This window comes from Hippoglossus hippoglossus, chromosome 9 (genome assembly GCF_009819705.1).
Source record: "Hippoglossus hippoglossus isolate fHipHip1 chromosome 9, fHipHip1.pri, whole genome shotgun sequence".
Lineage (NCBI taxonomy): Eukaryota > Metazoa > Chordata > Actinopteri > Pleuronectiformes > Pleuronectidae > Hippoglossus > Hippoglossus hippoglossus.
Window position 1 is genome coordinate 12,432,007 of NC_047159.1, and position 22,486 is coordinate 12,454,492.

General features: G+C 42.0%; 1 protein-coding gene across 1 annotated transcript; it reads left to right on the forward strand.

Annotated features, from left to right (window-relative positions):
• The first annotated feature begins 1,103 nt into the window (after window positions 1-1,103).
• LOC117768236 (guanine nucleotide-binding protein G(q) subunit alpha) lies at window positions 1,104-20,003 on the forward strand. Its single transcript, XM_034596443.1, has 7 exons — window positions 1,104-2,356; window positions 12,098-12,282; window positions 14,879-15,033; window positions 15,227-15,355; window positions 16,349-16,478; window positions 17,355-17,508; window positions 18,108-20,003. The coding sequence occupies exons 1-7, from the start codon at window positions 2,221-2,223 to the stop codon at window positions 18,296-18,298; spliced, it is 1,080 nt and encodes a 359-aa protein (XP_034452334.1). The 5' UTR covers window positions 1,104-2,220; the 3' UTR covers window positions 18,299-20,003.
• The last annotated feature ends 2,483 nt before the right edge of the window (window positions 20,004-22,486 follow it).

Genomic DNA, 22,486 nt, shown 5'->3' on the forward strand with positions numbered 1-22,486 from the left:
AGTTTGAGACGACTTTCATGCTTCAGTTACTTCCACTGCTTCAGGAAAACTGTGAGTTTAGCAAATTCTTAATCCCTGAAAAAGGCCTGTTTTCTATGACATGTACATGATTGTCCTTATTGTTTTATCCTTGGGATAGTTAATGCATCACTTAAGTACATTTTGGGCTTTCACAGGACTTGAGCTGCCCAACTTATAATCGCAAACTAGAAAAATTGAGGATCTAAAACTTTTGCTAAATGCTGCATTTGTAAAATATATTCGTTTTGTTGATTAACATGATACATTTTTCATCAACAAGTGCAGCTGTCAAAAACAATAACTATAACATCCTAAAACAACTGACTCTCTTTTTATTCATGAGCCAGTGGTTTTGGTTCATAATACTAATGGCACAGGAATGAACAGTGGGGATGATCATAATGGATCAACTGTGGACACGTGATTCAGCCTCTAACATCCATCCACTTATCATTTCATCAGTCCGCAAGTGTGCGGGCCTGTTGTAAGATTAATTGTGACCAACAACTGCTGTATAACTCTCCGGTTTGTTGAAGGCAAATGGCACAAATGATAAACATGCAACAATTACAATTTGACCCCGGATAGCGTATACGGATGTGGGCCACTTCAGGCAGTGATCCAGCACTTATGGCCTTTTTGTGGCCTACACAAAATGAATGTGAGCCTGAAGTTGCCCACTTGTGAAACAGAAAATGTGGCCAGAATATCCAAAAACAAACATGACTCCGTGCTCTTGGCAAAGTGTTGCTATGGCTCACTTAAGGTCCAGATCTGGCTAACAGGAGCGGGCTTCATTCCATACTGTATGTGGTTAGTGGCATGTGGGCCAGATCTGGGCCAAAACTATTTAGCCATTGATATGTATTAGATGTTTGTTACTTCGCTGTTGATGAAGTTCATACAGTGATAATTATTGATATTGTTTTATTGTCCCTGATAAAAAAAACTCAAAACAAGTTTGAACTCACTCTATTCTGACTCTGTTCGAACACAGGTCTGGTCTTTTGGGTGTGTTTACATTGACAGAAGAGAAAGTACGTGCAGTGTCATTTGTAAATCACACCACAGCCACTGAGTCAGAGTCAGAACTAAAACAAATCCACTGCCCACGCAGATACGAGTTCAGTCCATTCATGCACATTTTCTATTCCACAGGTTGGGGCCGAAATACTTTGAGGCGTTTGCTTTGACGTGACACTCCCCCCACACCCACCCACCCTGGTCGACGGGAGGCCGACGTCAGCCCCAGAGGAGTGGATGGCCCATGTAATAAAAATACATGAAGAGAATTGAGGAAAAGGAGAAGATTGTCCGGAGAGAGCGAGAGAGTAAGCAGCAGCAGCAGCAGCACGGGGTCTGGATCTCTTTCCTCCTCCTGAGCCGCGGACGTCAACGCCTCTCGTTGTTTGTTCAACATTTGTGGCGATGTGGGATATTTTCCGCCGCCGTGTCGACAGCGTGCTCCGGCTGGAAGGCTGAGTGTTACGCGTGGCTGTCTTCTGGAGCAGACCAGAGAGAGATAACTGTAAAACAGCCTATAGCGGATTGGAGTGAAAGTCCGCCATATTCTGCCTCACCACGCCCGGGAGTCGAGCCGCCGGGAATATGAGCGGACTGCTTTCTTCACGCGTCCCCGCTCATCCGCGACGGTAAATCGGACACAACGCGGGAGGATTTTCGCCCCTGGAAGAGACATTAAAACCAACATTGTGGGACTTTGTTTTTTAGAGAGCAGGGCTGGTGCTGGTGGCGCTCGGCTGATCGGGTGTCTGTGCCCCTAACGAGATCACACGGAGGATGCGTCTTACAAGGATCTGTTGATCATATTGAGAAGGAAAAGCAGATTACCACCAATTAAGATCCGACAGATATTCGGCTCACACCGACCCTTGTCGGGAGGAGGAGGCCCCCGGAAAGCGAAACTGGTGAAGTGGGGCTCGATCATAGTAATTCATCAAACATCTTTTTTTTTTTTAGCCCACAATCTGTGCTGCGTCCAGGCTCCTTTACGAGGGGCGTCCACGCGTCGTTCCACCAGACGCAGGCCTGTATATGTGGACGTTATCCGGCATCCACAGGCCTCCTAGACGTGTGTTTAAAAAAAAAAGCCATATACGCGGCTGAGATCTGGATGAATCAGTGATCAAACGAGCGGAAAGTGTGTGTTTTTAAAAAAAAAGCAGAAAGAAGGAGAGGATGACCCTGGAGTCCATCATGGCGTGTTGCCTCAGCGAGGAGGCGAAGGAAGCCCGGCGGATCAACGACGAGATCGAGAGGCAGCTCCGCCGGGACAAGAGGGACGCGCGCCGGGAACTGAAACTGTTGCTCCTCGGTAAGCTCCGCACGGAGGAACCCGGGGGAGGGGAGAGGGGAGAGGAGCGGTGCAAAGCCCAAATTCCTCCCAGAGAAAGAATGCCTTGTGACGGGTGGGGGTCTACGGATGGGGTTTCCCACCTGTGTGAAGTTTGGGAGTGGAGGGCTGGTGTTTTGAAGTGTGTGTGTGTGTGTGTGTGTGTGTGTGTGTGTGTGTGTGTGTGTGTGTGTGTGTGTGTGTGTGTGTGTGTGTGTGTGTGTGTGTGTGTGTGTGTGTGTGTGTGTGTGTGTGTGTGAGAGAACCACTTGATTTGAATAACTGGTCAGTGTCGAGGTAAACAACTGCTCGTCAGTCCCTGGGCCTCCTCCCTTTACTTGTCTCACCCCTCCACCCTTCCACTGGCCTGACACAGCCTGTTCGGGCCCATCCAGATGTTGTGCTCAGGAGTGTGTCAAGTATTGACTGGGCCAAAGTCCAGTAACCCTGCTGTAGGTTAACCCCGCCAATGAGTCAGATACTCTATATTTACTCTATAGCAGCGATTCTCAATTTTCTCTTCAGACAAGAACCACCAACATGATAGAAAGTCCCCCCCCCCCCCCCCCCCCCTTCATATATGTCCCTTGGAATCATTTAACAGAGTCCTTTTTTTAACACTTCATCTTATATGTGTTGTAAGTGTTATAAGTGTCTTAGAAGGATATTGAAAATATTTACTCCAAGTCGAAACAGAATACTTGTATATCATTGTAACAGAGGTCCTCTCTACCGCTCCCTTATTGGCAAAGTATATTTGCACAGTTTTGCCATATGTTGCACAGTAAAGCATTCATTTCCATCGTAAAATAATTGCACACGATTGATAATGATGACAAGTAATTGATGCATTTAAAACCTGTGTAGAGCAGTTTTTAGAATGATCATTATTACCGGTTAATGTAGTTTGTTTTCCGGATGCCACTCACAAGGTCCGGACAAAAATAAGGATATTTTGAATGGATGAATCTGGAAACTTTTCATGGAGTCTCCGGGGATTGCGGACCCCCATTCGAGAACCTCTGCTCTATAGAGTAAGATTGATATGGCAAAAAGTTATCAAGATAAAAATTTGTCATTGGTAATTATCATGATAAATGTCTCACTATATTTCTTTTAACTTTAAGGACTAATTTTAGCCCCTGAGTGCCCGAGTTAATCTCTTCTTTATGAGCAGAGAATGACAATTATTATTATTTTGCATTAGTTATTGATATAGTTGTATTTGCCCAGCCCGAATTTGCATCATGCATCTGTCATTCTATGCTCTTTGCATTCATGTTAATCCTTCTCAAAGTAACTCAAACACTAAAACAACTCAACAATATGATCATCCAAACTGTCACCGCTGCCTCGAGGCTTAATTGTTTCATTACATTTCCATGATCTTTAAGAAATGTAATGATAATGTTGCTACCTGTGAATTTATCACAGTGTGGTGTTGGGAAATCAGAGGTTGGGATCTGGGGGGGAGGGGAGTTGTTGAGAAGTATTAGTCACACTAGAGAAATATGAGGAAAACAACTCACCATCCCATTTTTAATTCGATTTCCACTGCGAAAAGCCCATTAGATGTGATGACCGGGGTGGTGGTGGTGGAGGAGAGTGGGGCCAGAAACTGCTCCTTCCGATCCAGTGCTCGCCTCACTCACTTCCTTAGGAAATGCATAAAAGAGAAGGAGTCTGGAAACCTAACATATTTAGATCCCACTTTTGCCTTCTAAGGGAGGTTTAAGAGGGGGTTTAATGAGGAAGCTCTCCCCCCTTTGCCCTCCTGGTAGCGCTAAATGTTGAAATGAATCCCCCTTAACAGGATTTGAAGGAGCTGACAGCCACCTCGCCTGTTAAATACGGACAAATAATCGCGTCGTTGTTGCCCCTTAATCTCTTCTAATACCCAACAGTTTGCTCATTATGCTAACACAAACAGCCAGTGACCCAAAAAGTGAGTGATCCTGTGTAAGATTTTATTTCTCATGGGACATTATGTTGTTTTTATTCACTTATTCGTCGGCACTCTTGTGTGATACATGACAACCAACCAAACAGAACCAAATAATTCATGGTCATCATTCACACTCGACGTTTATTTCTGTTTAGCAACAGCTGCCTGTCAGTACAGGCTATTCCATTTCACAGTGGGCTGGTAGCACGCCTCTAATGACAGAATGTGTACAGTTAATGTCTTTGAGTTTGGAATTGTAGTGAAGTTACAGTGAGATCCTTAGAGTGAAGAGTTTCCTGTAATGGTTTACCACATGTGTGATTTCTCTTTAACGCAAAAAAACCCTCTTATTTTCTGTCGTGTTAAATGCTGCACAGTGTTCATGACTAAAGGTTTTTGACAGAGGTGTAGATGGTTGTCTACAGTGGGGTGGGTTTGATGGGAGGCATAGGGAGGTTGACTGGAGAATATATAGGATCATTATATACTCAGGGCTGTTAATTCACAGGGAAATTGGGTTTTTCTCTTTAGTGAGCCTGTTACACACCAATGGCACCACCCCCACTACTAGTGGTCGAGTTGACCAGAGGAAGTTGTGTGGGCTCTGTGTGGCTCCATTATCCCGTATGCTATCAGTGTATTGTGTCCCACAGGACATGAGGGGAAAACAAGTTTTTCACTCTTTCAAAATGTCAATCGCAGAATTTTTCACATATCATCTGGGCTTTTAAACTTTATTCATAATCATCCAATCCCACTCACTCCTTTATCCCACAGAGACTGGGTATGTTGCAACATAAAAATAAGCAAGTTCAGAGTTCATTGTAATACTATAATAAGCATTAGATATCCATTAACGAGTTGTAAACTAATAAGGGACATTATGACTCATTGAATTTGGACAGATGATTAACAATACTTTACTATAGCTGCAGTGTGGAAGAGGAGCTGGAGCTGAGGGGGTGACAGTGTTATACCCGGATCCTTTTGGGTTCACATTCAGTTTACTGCTGGTAAATAAGTCAGAGACACAACGACCACACTAAGATATAAGTGACTCAGTTACAATCAATGTTGGTGAACAGTGAGGCCAAGGCATCTCAGGTAGATCCTGCTGAAAGTGATCTCCTCCAGCAACACGTGAACATAAACACATTCATTGAATATGAAATCACTGTCATAATCCATTAGAACAGCTCCCACTTCGTTGTCCAGTTGGTAAGAAAAGCTGTGTCTTCGTCAACATTTACAACTTACAAACGCAAGCTTGACAAAGTAAGACAAGATAAGAACTTAGTTTATGGCTGGTTTGGGTGCGGGCATGGAAAATTTACAATTCGACTGTTTGCTCTCTTTTTTCCTACAAGATATAAAGGTGGTGTCTTGGTCATTGCTCAGTAATGAGATCCTGACAATGTGCTGCTGACAGCGTTGTCACTGTCTAACGCGGTTAGTTTCTGCTGTAGTCGGTGCTGCTGCATGCAGTTCTCTGCAGGCGGACAGAACTCAACGAACACCTGACACCGGAGCTGTGAATATTGGAGTGGCCTCCAGAATCAAACTGGACTCTGATTATGAAATAGTAACTGTTCACCCTTCCCACCAAATCCTTTTCAGATCAACCGCCAGTAGGACCATAACTCAACTATTATTGTTGTATAGTTTCGCAAAAAAAAACCAAAACCATCATTAACATTATTAGTTCCACTATTGGTTTTCTGTCTTTGGCAAGTTCGAATGTCATTAAGGAAAAATAAAACAGGATGGAATAGAATCCTGATACAAGGCGGCAAGATTTAGGTTAGCAAGATGTTTTCCCAAAGTTTTATTCATCAGGAGGACATTTAACTGGGTGTTGAGATAGAAGAGCACTTTCTGAAACTTCCACCAGATTCAGAGCAATCAATTCTGAATGAAAACCTACACCTTCATCCTTGATGCGACTTTTCTCACTGTGTGTATATTTGAAACAGGGACGTGTATCTTAAAACAGTGGTTTATTTGATCGATGAGACTTTTGTTTCAGGGGAATTACACGTCACATGTTGGTTAAAAATGATGGATACTACCAGACTCTGGTTGCTCTCCTGTCTTTGAGCAAATTCAACATCTGCTGTTGAAGCGTGACATTAGGTCTGGAGAAATGTTAAGTGACAGGGGAAAGGACGGCCGAGACTGTGGCACCATAACATTAGCTGAGATTCCAAACTTGTGCACTCATGGGAAGTTTGAGATGAATGCAGAGGAGCGTCAAACGTAGTGGCTGGAAAGAAATATCGAAACCGTGTTCTTGAACCTATCAGGCTGTAGATAGTTTGTCAGATTTGTAGATAGTTAACAAGCAGTCATGGTCAATGTTTTAATCAGGTTTATTACTTGTTAATGTTAGATGTTCTTGCTGTTACGACAGAAGTAACTAGAACAGGTTTTGGGGAACTCGTAGTGTAACAGGGTTGACAGGACATCACTGGATATAATATTTTTTTATGGAATCATAGTAATGCAGCTGTGAGCATACGTGTTATTGAAAAGCTGGTGTTGTTAAAGGAGGCTCTCACTCGAACATTTTCTAAATTCCCATGATCCCCTTCGTTTAACGTGTGGATCTTGAATAGAACGAACGCCTGTAGCTACAAATGTCTTGTCTAATTGGAACATGTCGACTTTACATACTCAACTCACAGAATTGAAACTATTTAAAGAACACAGTGAAGGGTCTCATCGGATGCTAGTGTGATTCAGTAGCTTGATGTTTTATATTTATTTCAGGTTAACCTCCGACATTATGCTCACCGAGGCCAAACCTGTTCTGGCAGAGCAATAGAGATACAGAGAAAGAAGAACAGAGTTTGTTGTCTTTACACTTGAGTCCAGCTTCTGAACTGTGAGGATTTGATGCCTCTTTGTCATATATGATAGTAAACTGAATATATTGGGGGTTTAGACTGTTGGTTGGTCAAAAGAAGAAATTGGAATAATCATTAATAACTGCCATGTGTAGGATATAGTAAAAATGAGGTGTATGCTGCATATTTCATTCTGAATTTCTACATCTTCTATTTATTTATCATTGAGGATTCAAGCATCTGTCGACAGCCAAAAGGGTTAAACATTAATAATGATCAAGTTTGTCTTCATCTGCAAAATTCATTTTAAAATTGTCCAATTACAAAAGTGGCACAGCCCAGCTCCAGTCCCCAAGAGACCATTGGACCTAGTTTATGATGCCTGTTCCCTTTTACACACGCACACACGCAAAACATCAGACAATCAGACTCACGGAAACGTTTTTCAACAACTTGTGAAATGATTTCTGCGTTGCAACACATTTCTTTTGCATTTTTAACGCCGACATTTTTTACAAATCCTCATTTCGAAAACATTTGTGAAAGTGTTGATCTTTCCCGTCGCTGTCGGCTGCTTTTATCGGTCGAATGAAAAGCTGTGAGAACTTTGTCAAGGCTACGACTGAACAAAGTCCACCTCAACGTTTAACAAGCACTCAACAAACACATGGTTGTAATAGGGTGTCATATGATTCTTGTATGAATGCAGCCAAGTTAACACTGCAGCATAGAAATGTTTTATTAGTTTATCACTTTAAATAAGTGATTTAATATCATAACAGCAAGCTATAATTTATTTAAATACAGATAATTCTTGGCATAAACTCCTCAAATCGTGTCCAGGCAGGGAGATAAAGGTGGCATCTTTTTCATACTTTCCAATTTGCATCTAGTTTTCCTGAACTAGAATAACACTCACATGCAGTATGAGAGAACACAGCAGTATTTGTTTTTACTAAATTCATGACTCAGCCCTCTGCTTTGCCTTGAGATTTGCTGGTTCTTGCTGAAGGCTGCCTGTCATCAACACTGAAAGATTTGACACCTACAGGACTGACTTTCCTGATGAAAGTGAGAAACAGAACCAGCTCCACAAACGTCATTGAACAGTTTCAGCTGCTCAGTAAAAGACCATGTTCGGTTTCATTCTACAGAGTTCTCTATCATTCATTTGAGTATGTTAAACATGGGTTAATCCTAGAGATTGCCGGGTTGGGCATCGGCGGGTACGCATATTTATGTACTCATCCCATAGCTCATTTGAAACTATATCAGTTCACCCAGATACAACTAGAATTTTCTTTTCTTGGAAATCTCTTTTTCTTTGACACTCAGTCAAATAAGTAATATAAAAGTACTATGTAAAGTAAGTAAAGTAAAAAACCTTTAAGCAAAAACTCGCAGAAGTGCAGATTTTAAGGCTGACAGCGTGAGGTGATCCCATAATAATCCCATAGTTCTCCCTTTTAAAATCAGAACAAGGCCGAGTCAGACCCTTGTCAAATACTAGTAAGAAGCAGGGCTGGAAATGAACTAACGTTACGACTGCACAGGAACTACAGAGTGTAGTTAGAGAAACATATTGCAGTTCACCCTGAAGCCTTTGTAAAAGTGAACATGGTTGAATACAGCCCCGTGTTAATACACTGTGGAGCAGTGAATTCATTCTCCCTTCTTCACTCATGCATTTTTTATAATGATGTTCGAACATCACATCGGCATTTTTGCTTCCTCTTATCCCATTTGTTTTAAACAGCCGGCTGCAGGCGTCTCTGTGCAGAGCTGACACTAATGCAGTGGTGCTTTCAGGGGCTGTGGAGATGCACAACTTCCAGGACTTCCTGGATAAAGTTACCAAATCCTTGTGATTAAAATATGATGTATTGTCTGTTTGACCACTCTACATATGTGACAGTATAGGGTTTGACTATTTGGCTGCTCACTGTAAAGTTTTAAATGTTCAGACGTAGCACACCAGGAATTGAAAGCACCACACTCAGACAGAGCAGCCTGTTTTCTTTTTTTACTCTCAACCCTCTTTGGTCAGACTTGGAATCCTGGGGTTTAGCTTCCAGAGAGGAAGCCAGACCAGACGTACCCCACATCAGATGTAATGTTGATCTAGTAACTTCAAACTCGGGTTAATCCAGGTTCACTGTCTGGGCTAGAAAAGTGACTCAGCAGCATCTAATGGCCCTTTTTGACCAATTTCTCTTTTTATACATAGAGCTGTTGGTTGTTACAATGCTGTATAACCCCCTTGGTTTTTCTATAACCTAAGTTAACCGGCAGTAGCTTTCAAATTTAAGGTTGTCATGTGAGTGAATGTGAATATTTTCTTGAATGGGTGGATCCCCAGAGGAAAACATTTACTCCACCCATGCAACCTTCACAAGTAGACTTGAAAATCATTGCATTCCAGTTTTGTAACATGAAACTAAACAGTAGCATCTCAGCCATAGTTTATCATAAAAAAACAACTTTAAATGAAAGGTTTCTCTGTCTGAGTTTTATGTGAATTTTACCTCCACATTCCCCCATTTTCTACCATCAGGTTCTCTCCAGTTTTCTGTGTTTGAACAGCTATGAGGAGAAATAACTGTGCCACACAAGATCAGCCCAGATCCAAAACCCACAGGCACAGTTAATCTAAGTTTTTTCAGATTACGCACTGATCCAGTTTGTCTGTTCAAAAAATAGAATGCGTGTATTTTTAGGATGTCTGACTCGAGGCATTTTGCAACAATACTACTTTGTTATTGAGGTTAATGTAGTAGTTAATTATATTTGGACTCTGTGTGCATATATAAATCTATTTCCACATTACGATATATGTACGTGTGGGGGTGACACAAATCTTTTATAAACTGTTGGGGCATTTGGAGAGGTCATACCTTTGCCAAGGCTGATTGGCCACTTTATCACCATATTCTACATTGCACCAGATACATATGCCGTGTACACAGAGAGGTTCTGAAAACTGCTTTCATTAAACGCAGGTGAAATATCCATTCTCTGACACAGTTGAAATGAATATTTGTGATAGTAACGTAATGAAGATCACCTCCCGAAAAATGGTAATTTTGATTGACAAAATCTGAATCATTATCCAGCTCAGCACCAAATTTTCCTCATTGCTTCTTGCTCTTCTAACAAAAATAATTGTCCAAGTTAGAGTTCAAGGATTAAGTGTTTGGCTCAAGAGCACGTCAAGGGTAATTGTGCTAATTCCGGTTTTGTCATTGCAACCCTCCCTGCTCATTTCAGGTTTCTAAACTGGCAGCCCCACAATAGAAAATCTGTTTCCCCCAGAGGTGATAGTGTTTCAGCACCAGTTTAGTCTGCAGCTTGGTTTTGCAAAGTGCCCGGGCTGTGTTCTGAACCCACAGTCAAGAGGCTCCTTGGGCTAAAATAGAGTTTATTTTATACAGCGCTCTTATGGCTCCTATAACTTGCACTGGAATGCAGCCCACGTCTCCTGGTCTTTTAGACACAAAACGCACACACATACACAATCCTTTCTGCTAGAGTCTTTCAAGAGTTAGTGGTGAGGTAGAGTTAAACCGTTCAGTTGCTCTGCCAAGATTCTCAATGAACCAAAGACAGAGTACAGCCCCAGCTCTTAACACCCAAATAGTTCCTGTCATCACTGAGAGCAGAGAGATGTTGTTCTTGGTCGGCCACCAAACCAAGAACAACATGCTGAGAGGAAAGTAGCCACCACTTATTATCATGCGTGTGACTGACTCAGTGATTGTGTACCTGCATGTCTGTTTTGCATATAATGTACGGCTGCTTTGTACTGATAATCTCCTGACATTCTCCAGAGTATGTCAGAACACAAATGTCCAAGTGAGAAGTGAACTCTCTGGAGTTTCTCCTGCCAGCCCCCTTTTAAGAACTGGATAATGTCCGAATGAGCCCATCTGAGAAAACAGAGGGGGGGGGTTCAAAAGGGGCGACGCCAGTGTTGCCAGTGCTATAGACAAAAGCACGTGATCTCCACGGTGGAATAAATACATCACGTGTTGTGAATGTGTCTGAGCGGAGAATCTCCCGCTGCGTTGATCATGTGTAAAAGTCAAGCTTCGGAAAAAGTTCAGGGTTAGGGTTAGATAGGCTGATATATCTGCATAAATGTGCCGGTAAGAAGACTCGATGTTGTTTTGCAAAAAGCGATTGATTCCTCTTTCGTCCCTCAAGGGACTTCCACATGTACATTTACAGTTTGTAGAACAACCCAAAAAGTGTTTTGTGAGGTCAGCTTTGATCTTTCAACCACTAAAATCAAATCTAGTGAATGTTAAAACCAAAAGTGAAGAAATCCCCATCCAGGCATTAGAATGGAAGGGATGGACAACCTGAACCCATAATGCATCAGGTCACGGCTGTCATCAGGCCAGAGGCATAATAAATGCTATTGTTGCTCTCTGTCTGCTAGTTGTGTGAATAGCCAAATGTTTGCTGATACATTAATGCATTTCATATCCTCATAATAACTATCAGATTGTTATGGGGAGTGTTGGAAATGTTCCACCGGCACATTCACTCTAATGCACAGTCGATTGCTCTATAGTGCAATTCAATCTGACTGGTTACACAGAGGGAAGAGGAGGCATCACTGACCAATAATAAAGGCCATTTTCTGTTTCTGTGTCGGACTGACCAACTGTGGAACTAGATCTGTGATTGGACCATTAACGGCAGGAATACGAGCATGTTTGACGATTTGTATGGCTGCCGTGTTGCTGCTCAACTCTTATTTGTCTTTTCTTGTATTGCTGCAGTTCCCTTATTGGTCCATAAAGGTCAAGGAAAGTGACAAAATGTCCTTTTAAGGAGCGTGGCTCGCTGACACAGGAGATCAAAGGTCTGTCTCACAAACCTACAAAATAAACTATGTTCCCTTTTCCTGTCTACTTCCTTCCGCAGGCACCGGGGAGAGTGGGAAGAGCACATTCATCAAACAGATGAGGATTATCCACGGCACAGGTTACACCGATGAGGACAAAAGAGGTTTTACCAAACTGGTGTATCAGAACATCTTCACGTCCATGCAGGCCATGATCCGAGCCTCAGAGACGCTCAAGGTCCCCTACAAATATGAGCACAACAAGGTAAATTACATCTGCGCTTTTTCAAATCCCCCCCAACTGAAGTGACAACTGTGGTGAAGGGTGATGAATAATTGGAGAAAAAGCGACGGAGAAGCTGCAAAGTGGTCACAGCGTGCTTGTATATTTTTAGAGCGCTGTCTATCTCATTTGGAACAGCCATCCATAATCGTTTCCTGTCCTTTTCGGCACTTCCTGTGTCCTTAAAGTGCTCCAGCACTCCATCACACTCTGTGTGTTTGCCTGTGTGTTTCCCTGCACTCAAACCCATATATTTACAGAAATATATACATACACACTCGCTCGTATTTGACCTCACTTTCCCTAACTGTCACTAAGGAAGGAGTGACCCTCGTAGTCACAGATTTGGGAGATGTCACGATGACCTCGTGGTTCGCTCCCTGTGCGAGTGACAAATGAAAAGAAGTGTTACGTAGGAGTCAATCGCCTCGGCAACGCTTTTTTATTAATCAGATAATTTCAGGTGACATCTGACAGTGCTGCTGCAGCTCCTCCCATCCTGATCCATGTTCCTTTGTCACTTTGAGCATTTGTGAAAAGGTGGAATTCTCCCTGTCAGCACTGAGTTTATTAAAGACACAACATTTATGTTATTAACCTTCATCAGGCATTAAATATAAACAACTCGTCTTAATACTGGAGACACAGGCAGTTTCAACTAAGTGGAGCCAAACCTCCAACACCTGACTACCAGGGAAACTTTGAGATTTAAAATGGCACCACAGCTTGGATTCATCTTACTCCTCTAATCTTGTTGCAGTGGATCATTGCAACGTTTGCTTTCGCTTCCCGTCCAACGTGTGCATGTCCACGAAGAATGAAACTGAATATGCTGTCTCAGCCCAGCTATTTCACCATTGTTTTACGCACTTTAAACACAAGAAAAACCAAGAACATTCCTTTTAAACATGCTGAGTAAAAATGGTACTGCAATCTTTTTTATTTTGAAAAATCTTGTTTTTAATGTCAGGGGTTTTCCTATCCTTACACGTCACTGCACACTAATGCCAGTACTGATGCACTGAGAAGGATCTGTTATGCTATCTGCTTCAGATATGTGCGTGTACACCAGAACTACTGAATACTTTGTACCCTTTGCTCTCATATAAATGGGAAGTATAGGTTCAAACAATGGAGTTCACTAAGGAAGTGAAAATGAAACCTGTCTTTACAAAACCACTATCACAGAATAGAAAGCTTATCAAGCCCTCCCAATAAACCCTGACACCATATCTGCCTTATACCAGATATCTGTTTCACTGTTTTTCACTCTCAGCTCTTTTGTCCCTTCTTTCGTCCCCAGACCCAAACCATCACATTGTGTCCTTCATGTCTAAATCATGTTCAGACCACGTAATTGGTTCGGCAGACGTCTCATTCCAATGCAGCTCATGCAGTCCCTCAATACGTGGTCGACGCTGAGCATAGAAATGGTGTTTTGTCATTTTTTGATGTTGGGCTTTAAATGAAATGGGTTTCTTTTTCATATGGGTCATGTTAACTACAGGTCTAACAGACTATACAACTGTCCAGTGTAGTTTAATGAAAGCCTTCTGAGTAAGAGGTAGATAGGGGTTCTATAGATTATGTCTGTCATGTATAATTAATTCTAATAAACCTTCATGCTGTTGTAACAGCTTTCCATTTTATAAAAGCCTGTCCACAGTGAATGACCTGTAATCTTCTGCTACTGTGCATGTGGGATTTGTTTCTAAATTAAATCTATAACTCACTGTGAAAATCTAATTTAATCTAAATAAAAAAATGTATCATACACTGAAATGTTACAAAAGCCGATATAAATCTGACAGAGAAGAGTTGGTTCCTTTGCAGAAACCATTTGGCGGAACGTGACAAACACTAAGTTCACACGGATCGCTGTGCAGTTCACACCACACGGCCTGCTGTTGGGTGATTGGGAGTCGTGCAGTCGGGATGAGTTCACACTCCATGACAGAGGGCGACACACCATCTTCCACCAACTCTGTGTGTCGGGCCTGTAGTTGTTGCTGATTCGTTTATCTATTTGCCGGCTTCTAGACAGATAAGGTGATGGGATGACGAGCCTCTCAAAACGCGTCTTTGGAGGGTTGACACATGGCGATTGATGGCAGCGGATCGAGAGCAGAGTGGGCTTTTTATCTGCGAGTTGGAAATCTGGTTTAAAATCGCGTAGTATGAACGAGGCATTAGTGTCAAAGATGAAATCAGGTCTGTTCAGCTTGTACACCACGCTACCATCAAGAATGTCAGTGTGACATGTGAAACTGTGTCGACATTCAGGCGCATGTCGGTCTCTTGTCGTGGGACACCGGAAAGTTTTAATGAGACTGTGGGCCATGAAAACTTTCCCCTTTAAAAGGCCCGGCGGGATTTGAGCTTCAGATATGAGGTCCGTGCTGAGCCTGGGGGCGCAAACACATTTCTGGATATAGAATTAGAGAATAAAGCCGTGATAATTAGGACTGTTCAACCTGCATTTGAATAGTTTCACAGATCCAGAAACTGAAAATGTTTGAGGTTTCACCTTTTGTCGCAGTAAAAAACTGAACTTTTCCTCTGGGTGTTTCTCCACCAGGGTAACGCCAACATCGTGAGGGAGGTGGACGTAGAGAAGATCAACAGCCTCGAGAATCCTTACGTAGATGCAATCAAGAGCTTATGGAATGACCCGGGCATCCAGGAGTGTTATGATCGAAGGAGGGAGTACCAGCTCTCAGACTCCACTAAGTAGTGAGTAGACATAACACTGGATCCAGATGTCAACATCCCTCTTCTGAGCGCCGTATGAATTTAACCCATGTTTATAAATGAGGGAAACTTAAAGCAAAACATGAAAGTAACAGCTAAAGAACAACTGAAGTTTTATTTCACAGTGTTCCTGATGACAAACAGTCGTCCTAAATCATTTTCTCTGCCTCTGTAGTTACCTGAACGCGTTGGACCGAATCGCAGAGCCATCCTTTCTTCCCACTCAGCAGGACGTGTTGAGGGTTCGAGTCCCGACCACGGGCATCATCGAATACCCGTTTGACCTGCAGAGCGTCATATTCAGGTAAGATAAAATCGCACTGTTGTAGACACTGGACATCAGTGAAGGTACAGAACATGTGGAAAAAGTGAAATGTGAAAAGGAACTACCATTTATATCCTAATATAAAATACAAATATTAATAACATTCTTGAACTCCAGCTGTTGATCGTAAGAAAAATGTTTTAATATGGTCACACTACAGCATGACTGTGTAAGTAATTACGTACAATCACTCATTCGCATAGTTTTTTATTTTAATTAATTTTATTTCAGTAGCTTTTGAAAAGGAAAATGTTGTACTTCTCACTCGCCTGCATTCCTCTTATGGTTGTACTTACAAGTTACGTCATGGATGAATATTTTATATGCAAAAAGTAGAGTAAGCTAATAGAAGATAAATAAAATATGATGCTTTGTTAAGGTCGGGTTTCCACCTGTAGAATTATGAAAGCACTGCTTAATATTTAATGGAACATTTTTTGTTTTTAGGTGTAGCCTCACTGCTTTTACTCATATAACAGTATTTTTCTGATTTAAACACACTCAAATCGTAAAGTTATGTTTATTACAATGAGACGTCCTCTAAACTTCTTCATCATAGCATGAAAAAAAGCTCCACAATGAACCTGCAGTTTTACTTTTGAATATTCTACTGCAAATTCCCCTTCTCTCAAGGGTCACTTATGACACTAGAGGATTTTCATATCGTAACTGATTTAAAAAATTTCGGAGATCACATAAAACGACAGATGTTACCGATGTTTAATAGTTTAATCATAATAAAGGGACACGAGACGAAGTGGAGACGCAGGACCACACACTGAGGGTTCCAGAAACCTGGGGCCTCACATATCAAGTCATCAAATCAGATTATTTCAAAGTCAGATCCAAATGATCAGCAGCGTCATCACGTTTGACTCACGTTTGGCTCCTCAGGATGTGCATAATATCTCCGGTGATGCAACTTTTTAATCAGTGCCTCTAACGACTGCCCTTCTCTCTCCCGGCTGACAGGATGGTGGATGTGGGAGGTCAGAGGTCGGAGAGAAGGAAGTGGATCCACTGCTTTGAGAACGTCACATCCATCATGTTCCTGGTGGCGCTCAGCGAGTACGACCAAGTTTTGGTGGAATCAGACAACGAGGTGATTCATTTATACATTTAAGACATGCAGACTGGGGTCCGGTGAATTGAAGACTCTAAATTGTCCGGAGTTGTGAGGGTAAATGGCCGTTTGTCTCTGTTTGTTGGCCCCATGATGGCGCTCTGTCCAGGATGTACCCTGCTTCTCGCCCAATGTCAGCTGGGATTGGCTCCAGACCCCTAAAGGATAAGCAGATTTGGGTCATGGATGGATATTTCATGTGAAAGACGAGTTGCGTCCGAAGACGAAGAGCGACTCCTGATGTAAAACGATGAAAATGAGATTCCCCTCCTGCCAGGCAGAGCCCCACCACTTGTTTCTTTTTAAATCATTTGTAAATGATCAGCCAGCTGTTTTGAATATTGCCTCAGGCCAGATCTTCAGTGGCCGCAACCAACAGTGTCGGTTTGTGTGTATTAATGAGCAGGTGTGCGGTCATATGTTTGTCGGTCTGATTTTGTGTCCACGTGTTTTCCTTCATATGTTTCTGACCATCTGCGCATCCTGTCTAAACTACCACACAGTGGTTTTGTTTGGGATAAAATACAGGACAATTTTACACTGCGGCGCTGGTGATGTGGTATCCAGAGCTGACTTTTAAAATGGTTGCTTTGTTCAATTAAACTCTGAAATCAAGTGCAGGGCAGAGATTAAACCCTTGAAGGCGACATGGCCGCCCTTCTCTCTCATCCCTGCTGCTCTCCCTCCGGTGTGCTTAAACGTTTATTAAAAATCTGTACTTCATGACTGTGGTTTAATTCAATGATTAACTCTGTCTCTCTCCTTCTCTCCGCTCTCTCTCTGTACGTTTTTCTCCTCGCTCTACCCCCCCCCTCCTCTCACACACACACATTCATACACTCTCTCTCTCTGTAGAACCGGATGGAGGAGAGTAAAGCTCTGTTTAGGACAATAATCACGTACCCCTGGTTCCAGAACTCCTCCGTCATCCTGTTCCTCAACAAGAAGGACCTGCTGGAGGAGAAGATCATGTACTCTCATCTGGTCGACTACTTCCCAGAATACGATGGTGAGTGACGGCAGCACAGCGTCAAACCCAAACAGTCAACATTCCAACCAAGCACTGGTGACAGCTTTTTTTTTAGATAAGCTGCAAGTTTACACACCAGGACAAAAGTGACCTGTTTGCACAGAAAATACCATTATTCACTACATGCCCCCAACAATATGCATCTTTGTTTTGAGGCTCTGTCTTCAGACCATGATAGATTCAATCATTATGGTCAAAATTGTCTCATTCATGATCATCAAGCTGAATTTGATCTGCGTCCAAATTTTATGTTCTATTTTGCGAAAGAGAATATTATGCTCACAATTGTTCTAAGTATTTTTTGGTCAGATAAATCATCTCTATAGCATTTATTATCAGCTGATTAACCAATTATTCAAAAGTGTAATTAATGTAACGATCAGGCTGATATCAACCATCTCTTCGGTGTGTTTTGAAATTTAAAACCACTAAAATCACGGTTAATTGCATGTGTGTAAGCCTCAAAATGTCTTGAATGGATTGTGGTCAAACTGTCCATTTCTGAAACACATTAACAATGGATGCTCATGGCGTTCTACAGCACGCGCATTGACGGAGCATCATTTCCTCCTCCCCAGGTCCGCAGAGGGACGCCCAAGCAGGCCGAGAGTTCATCCTCAAGATGTTTGTGGACCTGAATCCAGACAGTGATAAGATCATCTACTCTCACTTCACCTGTGCCACTGACACGGAGAACATCCGCTTTGTCTTCGCCGCCGTCAAAGACACCATCCTGCAGCTCAACCTAAAGGAGTACAACCTGGTGTAGAGCGGAGGCCCTCAACACACACTGACTGATGCAATCTGTGAAAAGAGAGATCACACACACACACACACACACGCACACACTCTGAAAAAAGAGAAAATCTGAGAAAAAAAATCTAATGCATAATACTAATTTATTTGCCATTTGTTGATCTCTTGGTCGCCAAGGGGTGAGCAAAGTAAATGTTCTCTTGCTATTTAGGGAGTTGATGAAATCTAGGGAGGGAGGGGGTCGGATATGTGGAAGAGTTGGGAGGGATTTGCTATTGAACATGTGCAGCAATGATCCTCATTTTTTAGGCTTTTGCGCATTGTGAAGTTTTTTTCTTGTTTGTTTTTTGACAGAAAGAGAGGAACTACTGGGTTTCCTGGAGGTGTGGGGGGGTTGCCCGTCAGTCTGAGACGTCAGAGCAGGAATGCAATGTGCCCCCTCCCTCCTGCCTTTTTATAAATAAGAATTTAAAAAAGCTTTTCATTCTTTTTTTTTTTTCTACCCTCCCCCCTTACCTGTGGATTCGTTCTGAATCTCTGTCACAGGCGTTTACTTGTTTGCCCAACAGGAAGTGATGTAACACATCTCCAATCAACAGCTTCCTTTCTCCTGCAAAGGATCCATGGGCAAGTCTGTTGATGAGTTTGGCATAAACTGTGATTTTTAAATTATTTCATATTGATTTGATATTGATTGACTTCAATCATCATTATTAATGTTATTATCATTATCACATTGACTTTGGAACAATGCGATGAGTTAGGGCAGGTGTTGCCACCGTGGAAGCACACAGCCACGTTGACGTGTTGAGCGACGTTTAAGAGGCGTGAGGGGAAATTGGCTTTAAAGATGCTTTCGAAGCTTTGGGCGACGAGGTGAGGAGGCACATGGAGACCTCCGCTCCCATGAACCAAGATGGCGACGGCCGCTTTACATGGACTGAAGGGAGCGGAGGAGGAGGGGATAATTTATAAGACAATGTTGTTAAATGATTATGTTCCACTGTGCCACATTAGTGCTTTTTGTTATGCTAGTATGTTTATTTATTTCCCAATACCAAAACAACTCACGGCTCCACGTTGCGCTGTTTACTACTTTTGATGGAAGGAAAAGTGTTGAGAACAGGAGAGAGCAGGGCTGACCGACGTATTGATCAACTGATTCCTGCAGTTTTTTAAGGGTTCAATAAATAACGGTATTAAACACACACACACACACACATGTCCTTATATCTGTCCAATCAACGGCCTGCTGTCTGGACTGTTTTCGTCCAATAGCAGTGGAGAACACATTTGGCTCATTCCCATGTCAAAGGGCGGAGTGTTGAGATTCAGTTTGTACCAAAGTAAAGCCCTTCTCGTTTCTGATTGGCCCCTCTGATTTACCATTTCCCCATTCCCAAGTTACTTTGGAGTATTTTTTTGTAAGAATTCTGTAGAACACGAGCCTGTAATTTACATTTATTGAGGCATAGTGCAATTATGAATGCTATAATCATTGTACATACATCTCTCTCTATATATATATATATGGCAGCATCTTTGTTGGCTTTGTAATCATTACTTTATTTTGGCAGATTGAATGTGCGGTATTGAAAATATGTATCTATGTAATTGTATTGTATGTCTAATGGAAAATTCATTTTTTTTGGAAGAAAAAAATACGTTATTTACATGTTTGGTTTGGTTTCCTTTTTTAAAGAGGAGAATGTAAAACACACCAGTTTTCATTGTCCAGTTTCAGAAATGCAAAACGAGGATTATAATTTATTATATTATCCAACAACACATTAAGCTGGTTATTAACAGTAGCGGTTTTTGTTAAATTTCCTTTTTATATGAAGAAACGTCAGATTGAATCCAACCTACAGGGCTAATTTTAATTGTTTAGTGGCTTCAGGAACAGAGCACTTGTAACATAGGTGTGATCCAATCACATTGATTTTCCTTTTAATCTTTTTATTTTTATTTTCTCTTAACTTCATCACGTAGCTCATCAAGTACCGATTAACTTTGAGATTTATTAGTCGATCCCCAAACGGTGTTATCGTGAACACTCAGCCCCCACCACCTTCCTTTTTTAAAGGCCTGTTTTACTTAACAAAGGTGGGTGGCCAGCAGGGAAAGTGTTGCTTTGGCTCAGATTTGATAAAAATCTTTTTAAGAAAGATGTAATTATCTTATTGTTGTAATATGGAAACACCATCACCCCTTACACCCCCTCTAATGAACCTCTGTAGAGTATATCAGGGTCATTGACCAGTGTACACCAACACTTAACATAATTAGGACGATTCATTTAATTTGTTTCTTTTTTTACTTCACTTCCATCTCGTCTGCCAACACCTCATGAGGATGTACAGCATTAGTTTAGACTTAGTGAGACAACAACAAAGGAGAAGACACACGACAGTTCACCTGTAGATAAATTGCCTTATTGAATAAGCTGTGCCTCTGATGTCCAATGCAAGGTACCTGCGTTTTTCACGAGAAGTGAAAGCTGATGTGGCCAATATTGTCCCATCATGCAGCTGGAGGATTTTTTGGGGTTTTGGGGTCAGGTGGTCTCTCTTTGTGCTCGCAGCTTTGAAGCGTAGCTCATGTAGCTAATTCGACATAATTACAGGACGTTATAAGCACATAGTGAGTGAGCTGTAATCAGAACACATAATATTAGATTCACATCTTCACATCCATAATGCATTGATTGATTAAGCAGCAGTGCTCCTGCAGCCAGGTCGGAATGTGTTTTGCACAGTGTTACGACGAGGCCTCTAAATCCAACAGCAGCCACCTGCAGAGTGGAGTTTTTTTCCTGCCATATTTGGTTTTGGTTTGGCATCTTGCAGCCACGTTGGCAGGTAACCAGCCCTCAGTCTGAGCTCCTGTTGTTTTTCAGATATTTCAGCTGGCTGGTGCTTTCACACTGATGGTTGGTTTTGGTGGACGACAGCCACTTGGACAAGTTAAATTAAAAGTGGAGTTGAAGCAAATGAAGATGTGACTTTAACCCCTGATCGACAGCGGGGCCTATCACAGGAGAAACGGGTGGACGAGCTCGACACACGTGCTCACTGAACGGCCTATTCTTCTGCAACATGTGAGGTGGAGTTTCCCCTTAGAGGTTATTTTTCCCCTTTAAGGACATTCATATTATTTACATGCAAACAGACAAACTAAAACAGAATAACAAGAGAAAACCTATAAAAAGATGTAAAAAAAGGAAAAACAGGAAGATAGCTTTGTTTACTCCATGATTGAAAACTCCTAACATTCTAAATAAAGTTTATGTGGTTATTAGATAAGACAACTTTTTATGGTACAGTAAATCAAGGCAAGAAAATGCATCACTGGTTTTAAATACTTGAAGGATTCATGTACATGTGTTAAATGATCTGTGTAAGAGATCCCAGGACAGAAGATACTGAGGAATCATTAGAGCCTCATTTGAAATGAGAGTTGAGGTGTTTTATTCTAAAGCAGAGAAATTCATCCGGCAGCCGACACATCCTCCCTCCCTGATCAAACATGTTCTGTATGTGTCGAGAAATGTGTTCAACACAGGACAAAAGAGTGGATAAACAGAAAACTGCACCAAGACTGCTTGTGGTTATTTTGTCACAGTTACACACAACACTAAAGAATATTCGGTTGGGCCTTGACGGAGATGTGTGCTCTGCAGAGTGCTATTCTAAGGACTGGTTAGAGAACACGCATTCACATTTACTGTTGGATGATATGCTCATTCATAAATTCTGCAGGTACTACATGGAATTTGCTTCTGGTCTCTAGATGACTGAAAAGTGCAGAAGATGTTAAATTGCTCATGAGCCCAGGAAACAACCTATATTCACTCACTCAAGTTTGACCCTCACGACCCCTAGTGGCCGCCAGAAGACAGCGCAGTGTCAGAGGATGTGTCACACCCTGATGTCACTATAAAACATGTGTGACGTGATGGTATGAAAACATATAAAGACAAATAACTGTCAACCATGTTACCAGTTCAGATACATGACGCCTTTGGCTCCTTCTTTCTACTTGGCACATTTGCGCAGCTTTCTCTGGTGGAAACCAAGTGTCCACACTCCTCTATTCATATTTGACCACTGTATTCATCTTGTCCCTGCTGCGTAGAGACAACACAGTGCACGTGCTGATGTTCACTTCCCATTTTATCCCTGCTTCTATTTGCAACTGT